We start from the raw sequence: 16,077 nt of genomic DNA on the forward strand, positions 1-16,077 counted from the left end.
TGACAATGATGAGTGACAGACAAATCCTAGAATGTTCGAATTATTCTCGGATCTGATGAAAAAGTGTTGAATAATATGAACAAGAATCTTGATGAAAAGGTAGTGTTTGTATCTTAATAAAAAAGAGAATATTTTCTCAAAAGTCTGTTCTTATCAAATGAATGTCACATGCCCTACAGTACTGTCTCTTTTTCTATATATATGAGACATAACCCTAACAAACCTTAATAGTACAAGTGAAGAGAATATTACTAGAATATTCTCTTTAATATCTTATTTTGAAAACTAGCCGTTACAACTCTGCTAATTGTGCTCGATCTCGCCCGTTGTTGACATCTCGACCACAAACCTCGCTGCTTCCTGTTCGATCTCGACTGACTCATTCCTTAGTGCTATATTGCCCTAAATATTTTAGGGCAGATTTTGATTTATAGAAACGAGGAGTATGTTTGTACAAGGAGCTACTACTATGGAACTGAGACTAGCCATGTCAACCCAACTCAAGAATCTTTTACAGACTACTAATAATCATAATTTGTTACTCAACAAAATTTGTTTACTCATTCAGGTTTCCTGAAGCTGTTGAGTCTAGTTTTAGAGGAAGAGGGAAAGAAAAGTGCAAACTGCAAATGTTGAATCGTCGAGAAGTAGGATCAACTTTAATAATTTCTTCTTTATGATCCATCATATATTATTAAAACATGTATTATTATTTAATTTTGCCATGTATATATTCAAAACAATTTTAGCATACAATAATTTAAATAATTATGAAAAAATTAAAAGTCATCGATCATCAAGATAATTAAGCTTTGGTTCTTGAGAATATAAACAGAACATTCAGTCCGGAACAGATTTATTAAGCATTTTGATAATTATGTCGTCACCCAACTTAAAGAAAGTGGCTAAAACATTATCTATTCGAATACTTCCACTTACAAAAAAAATTAATCATGTGGGAGCTTCTTTAATCCATTTCGTTTGCGGAATCCTAAGTCTTTAACAAAAAGTCTTTAAGTGCTAATTTTATTGAACTTTTTTAAACAGATGTGGCGAACATGAAGGGCTCCATATATTAATTCTGTTATTCTATAACCAATACATCAATTAAAAAGCGTATTATGCCAACAAATATATAAAGTTAGTGATGATTTCTTTTTAAAAGGTACAATTTGTTCACTATGAAATGAAAGTAGTTATTCTTTTAGTTTTTTCTAAAACGATTTAAAACAATATACGAATAGAAAATTATAAGGATTGAATTAAAAGAACTGCAAATATATTTATATTCTACAAACTTAATTAAAGTTAGATGCATCCTGCATAGTATAAGCAGCAGAGGCACACGAACTCATTGTGTTTAGTACTATAAACTATATATATAATTGTTTTTAAAAAAGGTCTTCTGCCCAATATTTAATTTTTGCTTTGGGACTCAGACTAATCTAGATTTGGATCAGAAAATTCTACTTTGGAAGTAAAGTGGTCCCTATCAAAGATAATTCCAATCGCATGACTCGAACTCGTAACATCTAATTAAAGATGAAAAAGCACAAGAGCTAATTATCACATATCACAATCTTTGATGATAAAAAATTATAGTAATTATTGTTAAAGTGAATAGTAAGTGTAGTAAAATTTCACATTTATTGACATAAAAAATTCTTATAACATCTCCAAGCTTAGATATGTATGAGACAATGATATTTCGTAAAGCAAAATAATGATACGATATCTATTGAGGGATCTACTTGGTGGTAGCTTTACACCACCAATGACATTGTTTATTCCCGTCTTTGCTCAAATGATAACAGCCTACGCACAAGCTGAGTGCTTTTTTCCCGGGTTATATTATTGAATATATATAAATTATTAATTTAGAATCTTTAACTTAAGACGATTACAATTTCAAACCCATAAATTTGAAATACTAGCTCCGTCTGATTAATTTGAGTTCATATTTATCAAAGGAGAAAAAACTTCCTATTGAAAAAAAAATTAAATATATTTTTTTTCTCCCTCCCCTCCCCCCACCCCCATCCCAAATCCCTACACTGATAAATATACATCTAACATTTCTAAACTTCTCAAGCTAAGCAAAAAGCAGTTGTTACAATCCATCTAAAGTTTCCCTTTCACTTTCTCATTCCCTTTCATATAGCCCAAGAAAATAGAAAAATAATCAGAAGAAAAAAAGAAATGCGAACTGTGAGTACCTTCGTTGCTTCTTCACCAATGTCACCGGCGGCGGTCGTCCAAAGATCGCCGTGGCATTCTCCGGCGCCGTACCTCTTTGCCGGCGTAGCAGCCATGCTACTGTTGATAACTTTTGCTCTTGTAATCTTAGCTTGTTCTTACTGGAAAAACTCCGGCTACCCAAGAGAAAATGGTGATGATGATCAGTCTCAGTCTCAGTCTCAAAGTGATATTGAAGCCGGCGCCGGCGAGAAATCTGCCGCCGATATGTTGAAGGTCTTGCCGGTTTTTGAAGAGAAAATTGTAGTGATTATGGCTGGAGATTTAAACCCAACTTTCTTGGCTACGCCTGTATCAAGCAGAAGTAATTCTTTTGGTGGTGGGGATAAATGTGAGCAGAATTTTGAAATGGAGAGTGAAGACAGCCATGGACAAAGCCACTGAGCTCAAAACAGAGGCTTTTCCTCCTTCTTCCCTCTCTCTCTCTCTCTCTCTCTCTCTCTCTCTCTCTTTTTTACGATTTTACATTTTGGTTTATTTTTCAATTTTGACATCCGGGAAATTGTATTTTTGGCTGAGATAAGAAAGAGTGAGAGGAAACTCTCATTTTCCAGTAATCCGAATTTTTGGAATTTATTGGATTTCTTAGAGTTTTCCACATTTGATTGAGCAAATGACCTTATCTTATATGATGTTGGACATCATTAAATTCATAAATTAATTTTTTTTTACGTTGAGTTAGGCTTAAAATTTATTCTTTTATTATGACGTATCGACTCAACTCTATTTTTTATTTACTCGATGTTAGAATCAAACAAGTATCAACAATAGCAAGTGTTAAGAGTTTCACACATTAGTTGAAGAATAAGGTCTTGGTTATTCATTCATCACAGGCTAGTTTTTTGGGGTTAAGTTGCCTAACAAAATTGAAGTAATACGTCTTGCAGAAAAATAAAATGAATTTAATTAAAAACTAGATTAGTTAAGAGGATATTTTATTACTCTACAAATAATAAAACTTACCGCTTCAAATGCATAGCTCACTCTTGTAATGTATTTTATTTCTAATATTCTTCAAGTGTTTAAATGTATCATCTGGATTATTTTTTCACTCTAATAGTTAAGTACAACTCTTATAAGTTTTTGGACCAGAGGGGAGTTATAGATTTTGAAAATAGTTTTGAAGAAAATTGTTTTGTGCAAAAAAGAAAATATGCGGCTGCACATTAAGTTATTTGTAAAGCTTTTCTGGGTGGAAGAATTATTTTTTCAGTGAAAAACACCCAGCAAAAATTTCCAATGAAAACACTCTCAGACCTTTTTTGATTTAAAAAGTTAAATCTATTGAATATCTTTTTTGGGGGGGAATATTTTGAAAAAGAATTCAGCAAACATGTTTTCCGGTGAAGTTTTTCCAAGACTTAAATCTTTTCCGAAACAATCGCGCAAGATTTTTCAGATTGAAAAGAAAGTTATTAATTTAAATATATTATCGAGAGTACCTTTATTAATTAAACAAATTGTAATATACTGCAGTTTAATCCTCCATCATAGAGAAGAATAAAGTGAAGATAAGTGATTAGGCGTATATATTCGTTTTATTGTGGGTTTTAAGGGATCTTTACACATATAGCCATATTTATGTTTTACTTTTTCTAGTCATATATATAGTTTACACATGGATTATACATAATTATGCATATATAATAATACATAAATTATACATATATTATACATATTTTTAATTTAAGCGGTTAGGTGAGCGTCTATTTGGGTTAATTCTTCGGGTTTTAATTGTGTTTGACCCATAAGAGCAACAAAGATGGTGGGAACCATAACTATAAAAAATAAAAATAAAATTAAAAAAAGGCAGCCTGGTGCACTAAGTCCCGCTATACACAGGATCCCGGGAAGGATCAGACTACAAAGTTGTATTGTACGCAGCTTTACTCAATATTTCTCCAAAAGGTTGATACTTGTAGTGATGTTAGAACCATAATGATTAATGGAAAAAGAACAATAAAGGCCAAAATCTTAGATAGTCCCTTCAACTTGGCACGTTTTGTAAAATAAATATATAAACTTATGGGGTGACCAGATAGACACTTGAACTCATGTAAAGTGTAATTTTTAAACACCTCTTTATGTTAGACTTTGTGCGTGAGGTCCAAATGCCACTTACATGGAAAATGAACGAATAATATGTTAACACGTGAATTTTTTTTTTTCATGTAAGCAAATAATAGTCTAAAGCCAAATAATACATTTCATTTGTTCATCTTCTCTCTCTTCGCTTTCTAAGACCCAACTCTCATCCCATCCCTACCTAATTTATATCATAGTTCTATTAATTCTAAAGTTAAATTTCATCCAAACTTCAGCAAAATCAAAAGAAAATCATGTAAAGATGGAGATTTTATTTTATGATGGGAAATCATCGTCAACTTGTTTGGAGAAGGGAGATAACGAGTTAGAGAGGAAAATATATGGAAGCATCTACTCCGATTTAAGAGAGATGTAGAAGAAAACACATCAAATGACCATAAGTTTATATAAAGAGGGAAAAATAGTATTGGGTATGGGTTATATAAAGAGGGGTTTTTTATTGTTAATTTTCTGATTCAACAGCTTTAAAATAGCTATCACGCGCTCATCAATAAATATACAACACACGGTATGCCAGGTTGGACAGAGGTATTTAAAAATTACACTTTGGATGAGTTCAAGTGTCAATCTGATCACCCCATAAATTTATATATTTATTTTACAAAACGTGTCAAGTTTAAGGGGCTAACTAAGATTTTGGCCAACAATAAAACTAAAATAGTGGCGCAAACAATGTCGTTTTCTCCTAGGGCATCAACTGATGCTTATTTTTGGATAATTTGTTGCACATATTGGACACCTTATCTTATAAACCATGTCTAGAAAACACATGCCGTTGGCAATCTGAAAGAATTTGATTGTTAGATACTGACAATATATGAAGCTGAACCAAATCTCAACGGAGGCAAGTGAGTTTAGGTGATTATTTTATATTTGACTAAGTTTTGACGGATAGAATTATCATCGTCTGTCATAGTATAAACAATTTTTTTGGGGACAAATCAACTTGGTGCTAAGCTAAATTGTGGAATAATTAGTTCTTTTACTCAAGTATAAAAGTATCACTAACAGAGCTATTACCTTGTGTCTTGCAGATTCAGTTCTCACCAAATCTTTCCCCCCCTTTCTTACTCAGAACTTCTCTATTCAGGAAAAAAAAAAAAAAGGAGTTGTAAAATAAAAAAACAAAGGCAAAATTCACAAGTTTTCCTCTTTTTTGGGTTCTTTGTCTCTTTGGCTTGCACAATAGAGGAGCAAAAACAATTTCCTTACAGCATCTCTAACGCTGCTGCATTTCTCCAAAATGCAGTCAGTTTTTGTCTCCAATGCTCTTTCATTATTGGCTGCAAAATGGGGATGAATAGTGATACTCCAAATTTGGAGTTACACTATTTATCTCCTCCATTACTATTCATCCTTAATTTATTATTATTTTTATTATTTAACTCTTTATATATATCTAATTATGTTTATGTAATATCTTTATAATTTTTTACCATAATGTAATATGTATTTAATTATCTTGTATCTCAATGATTTTACTTTTATTTGAATTATCCGTTAATATATATAATCTATAATATTTGCTTACAAATTATATTATTTAAAAATTTATGGTATAAAATAATTTTATATTAAATGGTTATATAAGAAAGGAGTATAAATTATACGTGATGAATATGTAAAAAAGAAAAAAAGAAAGAATTTCTTTAATAGAAATAAGAAAATAAAATTTAAATAAAAGATAATAATATAATTGTAGACACTGAAATTTTCACAGATCAAGATAAATCATAAATTCAAGACGACTCTTGAAATATTAGGAGTCTATTAGGGTTACTTGGTGGTTACTCCACCCAAACCCTAACTCATGCCTATAAATAAGGCTACATATGTCCTTCAAAGACGATCTCAACAATTTCATAAACTCTCGGAATATGCACAAAGAGATCAAATATGAGATCTCTGAAATTCTATGAAACTCTTGGAATATTCATTAAGAGATCAAAGACATGTCAAATATGTCTTGCTTAAAGTCCTGCGTTCGAAAAACATGAAGCTAAGGCCCACGAATCACGTAAAATAAACCAACGGGAAGAATCAAGGGATAAACAGAGTTGTAACATGCAATGTTTATCAATAAAATCCTTTTTTCTTTATAGTTGTTTGTGATTGCAGTTTTATTTTTCTGCACAAATTTATTGCAAACAGTAATATTGAAAAGAGAGAAGAATATAAAATAAAATATTCTTTTTTGGAATAAAAAATGGAGTAATGGTTGGAGTAACTTTACTCCATTTTGAATGAAGAAGAAAATGGAGGCAAGGGTTGGAGATGGCCTTGGAGTATGGGTGTCAAGGGCCGGGGCCGGGTTATTGGAAAAGGAGACCGGCCGGTCTCCATGCCATGCCGGTTACCGGTTTTATCGGTTTCGTGCCTGGCCGATGAAAATTTGAACCGGAACAGTTCCGGGCCTAAGGGGCCGGGCCGAGCCGAGCCGATTTTTTTTTTTTTTTTTTTTGTATTTTGATATTTGTATAGCTATCGTAATTTATATTAAGATAAAGTAAAAATGTAAAAGATAAAAACAATCTTATAAAAAGAGTGTTTGAATAAATTTCAAAGGCATTAAAAGCCTTATATTTGAATATTTCATTAAGAATTTAAGATAATACAATGAAGATGGAAAACAAATTTAACTTATAATTTGTAAGTTCTTTTTTTTATTTCAAACTTGCAAATTAAAGTTTACATTTTACAACAACTAAATTTTTTTAAAAAATAGTAAATTCAAATTTGAATTATTAAATATAAATCAAGAACTTCAAAGGTTTTGCATTACTTTAATAAGTTCTTCAATATGAACTTCTTGGCCATCTTCTGGAGTGTTAAATTTAGATGGGTTACCGTGTGTTAATATATCTCCAAGTTGCTCGTCTTCTGGTTTATCAACATCTTCACGTTCCTGATTTCTTCGTTCCGATCTAATCCAATCTCTGAAACATACTAAAACTTTCAAAGCATTGCTTCCCAATGAGTGACGGGTGTCTCCTAGTTGTTGTCTTGCTTGACTAAATGCAACCGTTGAAATTGGCACATTTAGCACGTCCCCGAACCATAGCGGAAAGAACATGACATTGCTTTTCTTTCTCATGCCACCATCTCAATGGTGAAAATTCCTTTGTGTGAAGCTCTGTTTGTTTTTGCAAGTAGAATTGAAGTTCATCAATGTTCCTGCTACTGGTTTGAGTGGAAGGAAATGTAAACCAAATATTATAACCATCAAGGCCTTCATCTTCATCCATAGTAGCAGATGCAGTAGAAGTAGTACAATGAATAGTGTAATTAACATTGCCTACATTAATAACAACATCATCAATTATATTTGCATAATAATTATATAATTATTGTAAATAATTATTTAGTTTGTTCATACAACAATATATATATATATATGGGGTTTCAGTTGGTCCAATCTCCATATAAGTATATAAAGAATTGATTAATTGGTGACAATTAAACATCTTAATAGAAGGATTTAAATCAGTACCAATTAAGTAAATAGGAGGAATTGGAAAGAAATATTTTTTTAATTTTGCTTGCATTTTTTCAACAGCATCCTTATATTTTTCTTTCTTCTTAAATTCAGAGAGTAGAAAAGAAATTTCAGTTATATGTATTAAAACCATAGTAACAGTAGGGTAATATGTTCCAGAAAACTCAACAATAGCTGTATAAAATTTATGTAAAAATTTAACAATATCATTAATGGCCTCCCAAGTATTAGTTGTTAACATACGGTTTGGATCAGTACAATGCACATTAGCGACTTTAGTTATCGGCAATCTATATTTGTAACAATATTTTAAAAATAAGTATGTATAATTCCATCTAGTAATAGCATTATTGTTAGAAGTATTATCAAAAGACATACACAATACTTTTCTATTAAGATTGTAAAATGCAACAACTTCGCAAATAGTAATACTTATAAAAATACCAGTATGACTTTGATTTTCATCATATTTAAAAGCGATAATACATTTTTGCATACAATAATTATCATCTATCCAATGACATGTAATTGTCAAATAATTATTTCCATTAACAGCATGGCCAATATCAGAAGTTAAAGAAACTCTACAAGGAAGGTGGTCAAACAAATAACGTATGTATGTCTGATATTATCCATGAGGTCTAAAGATATCAGATCTACAAGTACTTCTAGAGATACCTTTAAATAAAGGAATATAAATCCTTTGAATATACATAATAAGATATGACGAAGAAGCAAAAGAAAAAGGTAGACAATCCACAATCATTTTTGCTAACTCCTCATGATCCTTCATTTTATCATATTTTATAAGTCCTACAGTACTAGGGTTTAGAGTTCCTTGATTTTCATCTAAATCAGAGCCACATTCTATAGGATGAGTAATTCTCATATGTCTACTAAGTGTCCCAATCCCCCCTAAACTTCCTCCAGTCTTATGTTTAAAATTATCTTTACAAATTTTGCATCTAACTCTATCAGAATTTTCTATTTCCTCAAAATATTTCCAAACTTTATTTCTTCTTCTCCGATTACTAGTTGGGGCCACAGGTGGTCGTGCCACAACCACCACCCCTGCTACAAACTCCAACACTACTAGGTGTAAGTGGTGTCTCATCTTCAGTTTCTAATTCATTATCTTCTATACTGAAATCTTCCTGTAATGTTCATAATCTATATTATTATCAGGTGATGTTTCAGAAACATGTGTAAAGTCTTTTAAATTACTACTAGAAGTTGAAGTAGTACCTCTTTTCCTATTTTCCCGCTTAGCAACCTTATTACAAACTCTTTTTGCAGTATTAAACATATTGTGAAAATTTAACTACAATTAAAAATTAAATATGCAAAAATAATATTAAATAAGAGAAAAAGTTAGAAGGAGTGCACCGAATTCCGCAATAAATTGAACACTTGAAGATTTTTGAAGTCTTGAAATTGAATTTCGCAACTCCGATGTTACCACGAAGAAACATCAATTGTTCAAAGTTCAAACTTCAAATAATACCATAAATAAAATTCCAAAAAAAATGAGAGCCAAATAGTTGATTACAATTTAGGTGAAAAATGAGAGAATGACAATTGAGAATTTGGGTTTAAGAATTGAGAGATGAGTGAAGAAATGAAGAAGATGGGGTATATTTATAATTTTTTAAAGGGCTAAATTAGTAAATACTAAAAGTGTTATTTTTGAAAAAAAATGTCCAAAAGGGCTATTCTTGCAAATAGCCGTTGGGCAACGTTCAAAATGACAGTTGATCGTTGCCAACTATATTTAAAAAAAATTGATTTATAGCCGTTGAACCGGTCCGGGTCGGTCCGGTTAACCGGTTCGAATTTGACTTGACAGTACCGGTTCTGACCGATCCGGTTAACCGATACCCCTATCCTACCCGGCACAATCCGTTTCCCGTCACAATCCAGCCCTGCCTGGCCCCTACTTTCCGGTCCGGTCGGTCCAGAATCGGGTCAAGCCGGCCCGTTTGACACTCATACCTTGGAGTTAGTATTTCTTTTAGTTTTGAAAAAGAAAGAAAAAGATCAAAATTGTCCTCGAACTATCGAAAAATATACCCTCAGTTTGTTTTTGGTACCAAATTTGTCCTCGCCTTCTAAAAATTGGACCATTATTACCCTAAAAACTAACGGTCGCCACATCAGCTTTTGGACATACTTAAATATTACGAAAAAGGTCAAAATTGCCCTCAAACTATCGAAAATAGCTCAATTATATCCTCCGTTTGTGTTTGGTACCAAATATGTCCTTGCCTTAAAATCTAATGGTTGTCGCATCAAATTTTGGACCTATTTAAATATTATAATCATGTTGACATGCTAGTACAACATAACCCAAAAAAAAAACCTTCTCCACCCGCAAGAACCCATTTTCTGCGAGGGGTTGCTGCATTTCCCGCGAAGGAGCAGTGAAGCACTTCAGGTGGCCTGCTAGCTAGACCAGTGAGGAGGAGAAGGATTATGTGGTGTCTAAAAAGTGTATCTTTTTATGAGATTTTGGGTCTAGGTCTTATTTGTCGTCGTTTTTTTTTTTCTATTGATGACGGCTGGAAGTGGAAGGATATAGTATTTTAGAGGATGGTCTCATTCTAGTTGTTTTCGAGTTCTTTATGAGAGTTGTTTCTAAGAGGATATATTTCTGCAACTAATTTGTGACATTTTTGAGCTATGAGCTTGGATAGCTAGCCATGGGAGTACTGCAATATGCAGCTTTTGTTGTTCTCTACCATTTTTGTGATAAGATTTCTGATTTTAGGTGATAAAAGTTGATATTTTATTTCTTGTATAGTATATTGATTTTTTTTTTTTTTACAGATTTGTCAATCTTAAGAATAGCCCAACTAAATTTCTCATAATAAGATTGGTGTAGCTTTAATTATTTGGAAAGAGCAACACTTAGATGAGTCAACGAATGAAAATAGAGAAAGAAATTTTATCCGTGTGGACTTTTGTTAATATGGAGGACCGTCCGTTGGAGATAGATTTTTATTGTTCACATGAGCTCATGTGACGACCGTTATTTTTTAGGGCAGTAATGGTCCAATTTTTAGACGTCAATGACATATTTGGTACCAAACACAAACGAAAGATATAATTAAGCTATTTTCGATAGTTCGAGGGCAATTTTGATTCTTTTTTCATAATGTTTAAATATGTCCAAAAGCTGATGTGGCAGCCGCACGTCGAAGATAAATTTGGTACAAAAAACAAACGGAGGGTATAATTGAGCAATTTTTGATAGTTCGAGAGCAATTTTGACTCTTTTTTCATAATATTTAAATATGTCCAAAAACTGATGTGTCAGCCATTAGTGGTCCAATTTTTAGACGTCGAAGATAAATTTGGTATAAAAAATAAATGAAGGTTATATTTGAGCTATTTTCGATAGTTCGAGGATAATTTTGACCATTTTTCGAAAAAAATAAATAAAAGGCCTACAGTATTTCTATCTATTTACCCTTAAGCTAAAATAAAGGAACAAAAAAAGAAATAAACTTGTCTTCAATTTCTCTCCAATTTTCATCCCTTCAAATTCCTTCACAAAGCAAATATCGGAAAACCTCCTTACCTCATTTTACCTCCGGCGAGTTGAAACTCCGAACGGCGCCGATCCGCCGTTGAAAATGAACCAGAGTCAGAGTCAAAATCAGGGGGGTCAGCAAACGAGTGAAGGAAGACACGAGGATGACACTGCCCTCGCCGATTTCCTTGCTTCCTTAATGGACTATACTCCCACTGTCAGCTCACCTTTTCCCCTTTCTCTTTTTTTAGTTCAATTGCAAATTTTCCAAATCGTACAGTTTTAGGTAATACATAATTTTACATTCGGTTTCTGACGGTTAAAACCTTTTTGATCAGATTCCAGATGAATTAGTGGAGCATTACTTGGGTAAAAGTGGCTTCCAATGTCCTGACGTTCGATTGTATGCACTCGCTTCCTCTCTTTCTTTTTTTTTTTTTGGAAAAAATTATGATGTTTCTCCAATTTAATCTTTTTAGTTGTTCCTAATATTATTCATAGATTATTACAATTAATAGTAGGTGATTTCGTCCAATCCGTGTAAGTCTTGGTGTGTAGAGGTAACTAGTAACTGTGCTGGTGAGAAGTAGCGGGTACCCGTGAAATAGTTGAGGTGTGTGCAAACTGGCCTGGCACCACTGTCATAAAAAAAATATTAGTGATAGAAAATTTGTTCCTTGTTAGGATTGCCCAAAAACGGAAGAAAGATTTTTGTGGTTTACTAGGTTTATCTTCTCCTGAAGTTACTAAATAATAGAGGCACCTCTAGGATTTGAACTTTATGGCTTTAGAAAGCCACTGAACGCACTGACCATTTGAGTTACTGTGTTCGAAATTTAATATTTATACATATTTCGTAGGTTTATTAACACATATACATGGTCTGAGCTAAAATTACTGGGTTCGGCTAATTCGTAGCTTATACTGTACATCCGCCCTTGAGTTCCTTCCCTTTGATTCTTAAACTCTTTTTCTTTTGTGGCAGTAAATTTTTTACAATTAATATATTTGTGAATTGTGTTGGTATTTGCTTTCTTACGGATCTATTGTCTCTTAGCCGAGGGTCTTCCGGAAACAACCTCTCTATCCCTCCGTAGGGGTAAGGTCCGCGTATACTCTACCCTCCCCGACCCCACTAGTGAGATTCTACTAGGTTGTTTTTGTTGGTATTTGCTTTCTTAAATAGTTGTTGAAGAGTTGTGGCATTTGATGTTTCTTTAGGCAGCAATATGCGTTTCAATTTTGCTGTTTCATCTTAACTTATTATTTTGAACATTGTGTTGTTATATTGAGCGTCTCCTCCGTATATGCAGAATAAGGTTGGTGGCAGTTGCTACACAGAAGTTTATTGCAGATGTTGCCACTGATCCCCCCCCCCACACACACAAAAAAAAAAACTTTTATTAAGCTGCTAATTCTTCAGCATATTGCTCACACTGATTGTCTCTTACTTCTCGAGGCTTCCACGCGTGGTAGTGCTGGTTCAAGTGTTTGCCATTCTATGACACTTCTACTGTTGAGTGTCCCTTTGCCCCCTAACCTTCCAAGTTTTTTACTGCAAAGTCGGAAAAGTATAGAATATTGTGTCGGTGTTGTTAAGCGCAATTAAAAAGCAAACTTTAGTGAAAAGATTTGCAATGTGTAAGCAAGAAACAATAACTACAATTATCAATATCTTGGCAGAGAAATTGAATATTTTCACTTAAGCAAAATATATGTAATAAAACTCATTTTAAATTTTTGTTCAATTGCAAAGATGTATAGTTTTAATTATCTAATTAGTTGCTTTATACTGCATTTATAATTTCTTATTCCTAACCAAAGAATTTCTTCATAATTTTTTCTTAAAAATTAATATATCACCCATAATCATTGCTAGTGAGACGTGGGCTCACAGGTGCATTTCGGAAGACATCACTTAAAGCCTTGGTGCTTGCATTGAAGTGCTGCCTAGCAAGATGAAGTGTCTTACTTTACACCTAGTTTTTGAGTTTAACCTTGTCTCAAACATGCTTTTAACAACATTAGGATTATATGTTAAACTAAAAAGTATACTTGGCTAACTAGTTCCAGAGAGGAAGATATTTTCTTCCCCATGTTAGGGCACCCCCTTATTTGCAGCATCTGATCGTCTTCGCTACCTAATCTCTTCTTAGTTGAAAATAAAATTTGTAGAAGGAGTGCGTCATGGCCTTTAGTTACCTTCTAGGATTGTATCCTTTTTTCTACTCGAGTTACTTTTCTCTAGGCTACAGGAATCTGTATTGAGTAATAAGGGAGTTCCTTGTGTTCTATTTAGAAGTTCTCTTAGAAAATTTTAAGCAGTTAAATACCATTCTCTCTTTTATTAAGCTGTTAAGCTCCTCCATCTTTTAGTCGTGCAAGTTTCTTTAGATCCCATAGGATTCCTGGAAGAACTTAGGTTCCAATTGTGATTCTTTTGAGAATGGAGTATCGCCTTGTCATAGAGGGAATCAATAAGGGTTTGAGATTGGTGTCTATGTATATCATTAATGTTCCAAAGAAGCGGAATTTTATGAAAAGGAGTTGTTGCATTGCAAAACAACATAATGACAGTGGTTAAGGGCAGGAAGGTTGATGAAAGCTATGGATATATTATGAGCAAGGCATATCCCCTTTGGTATTCTATGTAGAGACTAGAAATAGCGTTGAAACAGTAAAAATGACAGTGGTTGAAGGCAGGAAAGTCTATAAGTTGGGGGTAGATCAGGATAAAGGATACCCCCATTCTTTGTGTTGAGAACCGAAATAGAGTTGAATTTCGTGAACTTTCACATGTTCTTGGTTAATGTTTCTCGGAATCCGAGCTTCTATTAGATAAACTTTCTTGTTTCTCACGGTGATGCAGGCATTGCAAGGCAAGGCAGTCAGCTGTTGTCAAGGATAAAAGAGATAAGCAGCAAAAGGTGCTTCGCCTATTTCTCTTTTCATTTGCCTATGTTTATTAGTTCTAACTCTGTTTTAGCAGGACAAACGCCTTATCTTGACGATGGATGATCTTTCAAAATCTCTACGAGAGGTAAGCATCGGATTAGAATCATTGTTTGCTCTATAAAAAATATATCCATCACTGTAATATCATCTAATTTACTCTGTAAGCAGTCTCCTATATAATGCTTTTTGAGCAATAGTTATTTGTTGAAGTGTATATTCATTACTATTGCTTTTTCTTTCTAAATGATTTTCCTATAGTTAAATAGTTGTGTTCAGTGAGTACTTTGAGAACTAGTGACCAGATGATCAAGATATAAGGATGAAATTTTGTGTCCGTGCATAAGCTGTTTTGGCAGAATCTGCTGGCTGAACACTGCTTGATCTGGATGTTTTTCCTCTGAAAACTTGAAAAGTGATGATTCACATTGTATACAATCATCTGTGTCTATGAAGTTCTTGGTCTGTAGATCTTTGTTAAACTTTAATCTTTCGTTTAAATTTTTTGGTGAGATAAAAATTTTGTTGATGCAATCGGGCAGTACAGTATGGGTATATAAGAAGTAGAAGACCTTACACAAAACATATGATTCTCAATAAAGAGCAACTAAATCATCTATACCAACTAGGACCTTATGGATGCTCCAAAAATTGTTTAGAAGCAAACGGCATGCTCTCACGGGTAGAAATGTGTTCTCCATTCCTTTAGAACCTCTGATGTTTCTTCCTCTCCGAAAGTTGTCCTTGATATCGATTCAGTGCTACTCTTTGCACATATTCGGTGTTTCAACTTGCTTACTATGGTTCACTTTGACTTTTGATTTGCATTGCAGTATGGAGTAAACGTCAAACATCAAGAATACTTTGCTGATAGCCCATCTGCTGGGTTAGATCCTGCTTCAAGAGAGGAATGATGTATTTCTATTGCCTGCCTACAAATCTCTGTAATCACATTTGTCGTCATCTGATGGTGGCGAGGGCATTGTCTTGTCATCTTTTGATATCTCTATAGCTATATATGTGAAGGATACAATTTTTGACTACCTTGTATCTATATATATCTGTTACTTACCAACGTTAGCTGTAGTTGCCACCATTGTTGGATTGCTAGTTTTGAAGTTCCTTTCGTGGTACCAACAGGGGTGATGATTTTGACGAGTAATGCAGAAGTTTAAATCAGCTTTGAGCTGGTTGATGAATATACTTTATTTGGTTTGATCCTTGTGCATAATGGATAGACAAAATCTGCCTTCGATCACCTCATGTGATTTATGACCAATATTTCATTATTGTTTGTATCTGTTTCATCCTGGTCTTTCTTGAACTTCTTTTGTAAACCTGTAGGCTGTACATGGTGTGTTCATTTAGTGTACGTTGGAAAAAATTGATGGGAGGAGCATAGAATCTTGTACGAATTCAATGTCCATTAAACCAGGAGAAATAGTCGATTGCCCCGAAACTGTTGGATCAATAATGTCTCATTTGATCAACCAGTTCGAAGGAGGCTGCAACATCTTTCTTACCAGAATCAGGCATTCACTGTCTGAATTGAGTGAGACAGTGATGTCTTTCTTCTTTTGGTAAGGGTGTGACAAGAGAGATCAGATGTTGCCATTAATAAAAGCCGCAGTCACTTTATTAGGTACAGAATTTTTTATAAAATGACTTTGAAAACCATTAAGCAAGGGCTTTAGGAAGATTTCATTCTCTTGAATCGTTTTCTTAAACTTGGAAA

The 16,077-nt window shown here is 33.4% G+C and overlaps 2 protein-coding genes across 2 annotated transcripts; both read left to right on the plus strand.

Moving 5' to 3' along the window:
* Window positions 1–2,060: 2,060 nt before the first annotated feature.
* LOC107780172 (protein GLUTAMINE DUMPER 5-like) lies at window positions 2,061–2,813 on the plus strand. The gene has a single exon (XM_016600698.2). The coding sequence runs from the start codon at window positions 2,200–2,202 to the stop codon at window positions 2,638–2,640; it is 441 nt and encodes a 146-aa protein (XP_016456184.1). The 5' UTR covers window positions 2,061–2,199; the 3' UTR covers window positions 2,641–2,813.
* Window positions 2,814–11,350: 8,537 nt separating this feature from the next.
* Window positions 11,351–15,560, plus strand: LOC107780171 (transcription initiation factor TFIID subunit 10). The gene is made up of 5 exons (XM_016600697.2): window positions 11,351–11,607; window positions 11,729–11,793; window positions 14,260–14,317; window positions 14,380–14,430; window positions 15,176–15,560. Exons 1-5 carry the CDS (start codon window positions 11,494–11,496, stop codon window positions 15,254–15,256), a joined length of 369 nt encoding a protein of 122 aa, XP_016456183.1. The 5' UTR covers window positions 11,351–11,493; the 3' UTR covers window positions 15,257–15,560.
* The last annotated feature ends 517 nt before the right edge of the window (window positions 15,561–16,077 follow it).

The sequence above is a fragment of the Nicotiana tabacum genome, chromosome 24, assembly GCF_000715075.1.
Source record: "Nicotiana tabacum cultivar K326 chromosome 24, ASM71507v2, whole genome shotgun sequence".
In the NCBI taxonomy this organism is placed as follows: Eukaryota; Viridiplantae; Streptophyta; class Magnoliopsida; order Solanales; family Solanaceae; genus Nicotiana; species Nicotiana tabacum.

Coding starts and splice junctions, on each gene's coding strand:
- LOC107780172 (XM_016600698.2), top strand. CDS start 2,200: ATGCGAACTGTGAGTACCTTCGTTGCTTCTTCACCAATGTCACCGGCG.
- LOC107780171 (XM_016600697.2), top strand. CDS start 11,494: ATGAACCAGAGTCAGAGTCAAAATCAGGGGGGTCAGCAAACGAGTGAA. Junction 11,608..11,728: donor TAATGGACTATACTCCCACT/GTCAGCTCACCT, acceptor CTTTTTGATCAG/ATTCCAGATGAATTAGTGGA. Junction 14,318..14,379: donor AAAGAGATAAGCAGCAAAAG/GTGCTTCGCCTA, acceptor CTGTTTTAGCAG/GACAAACGCCTTATCTTGAC.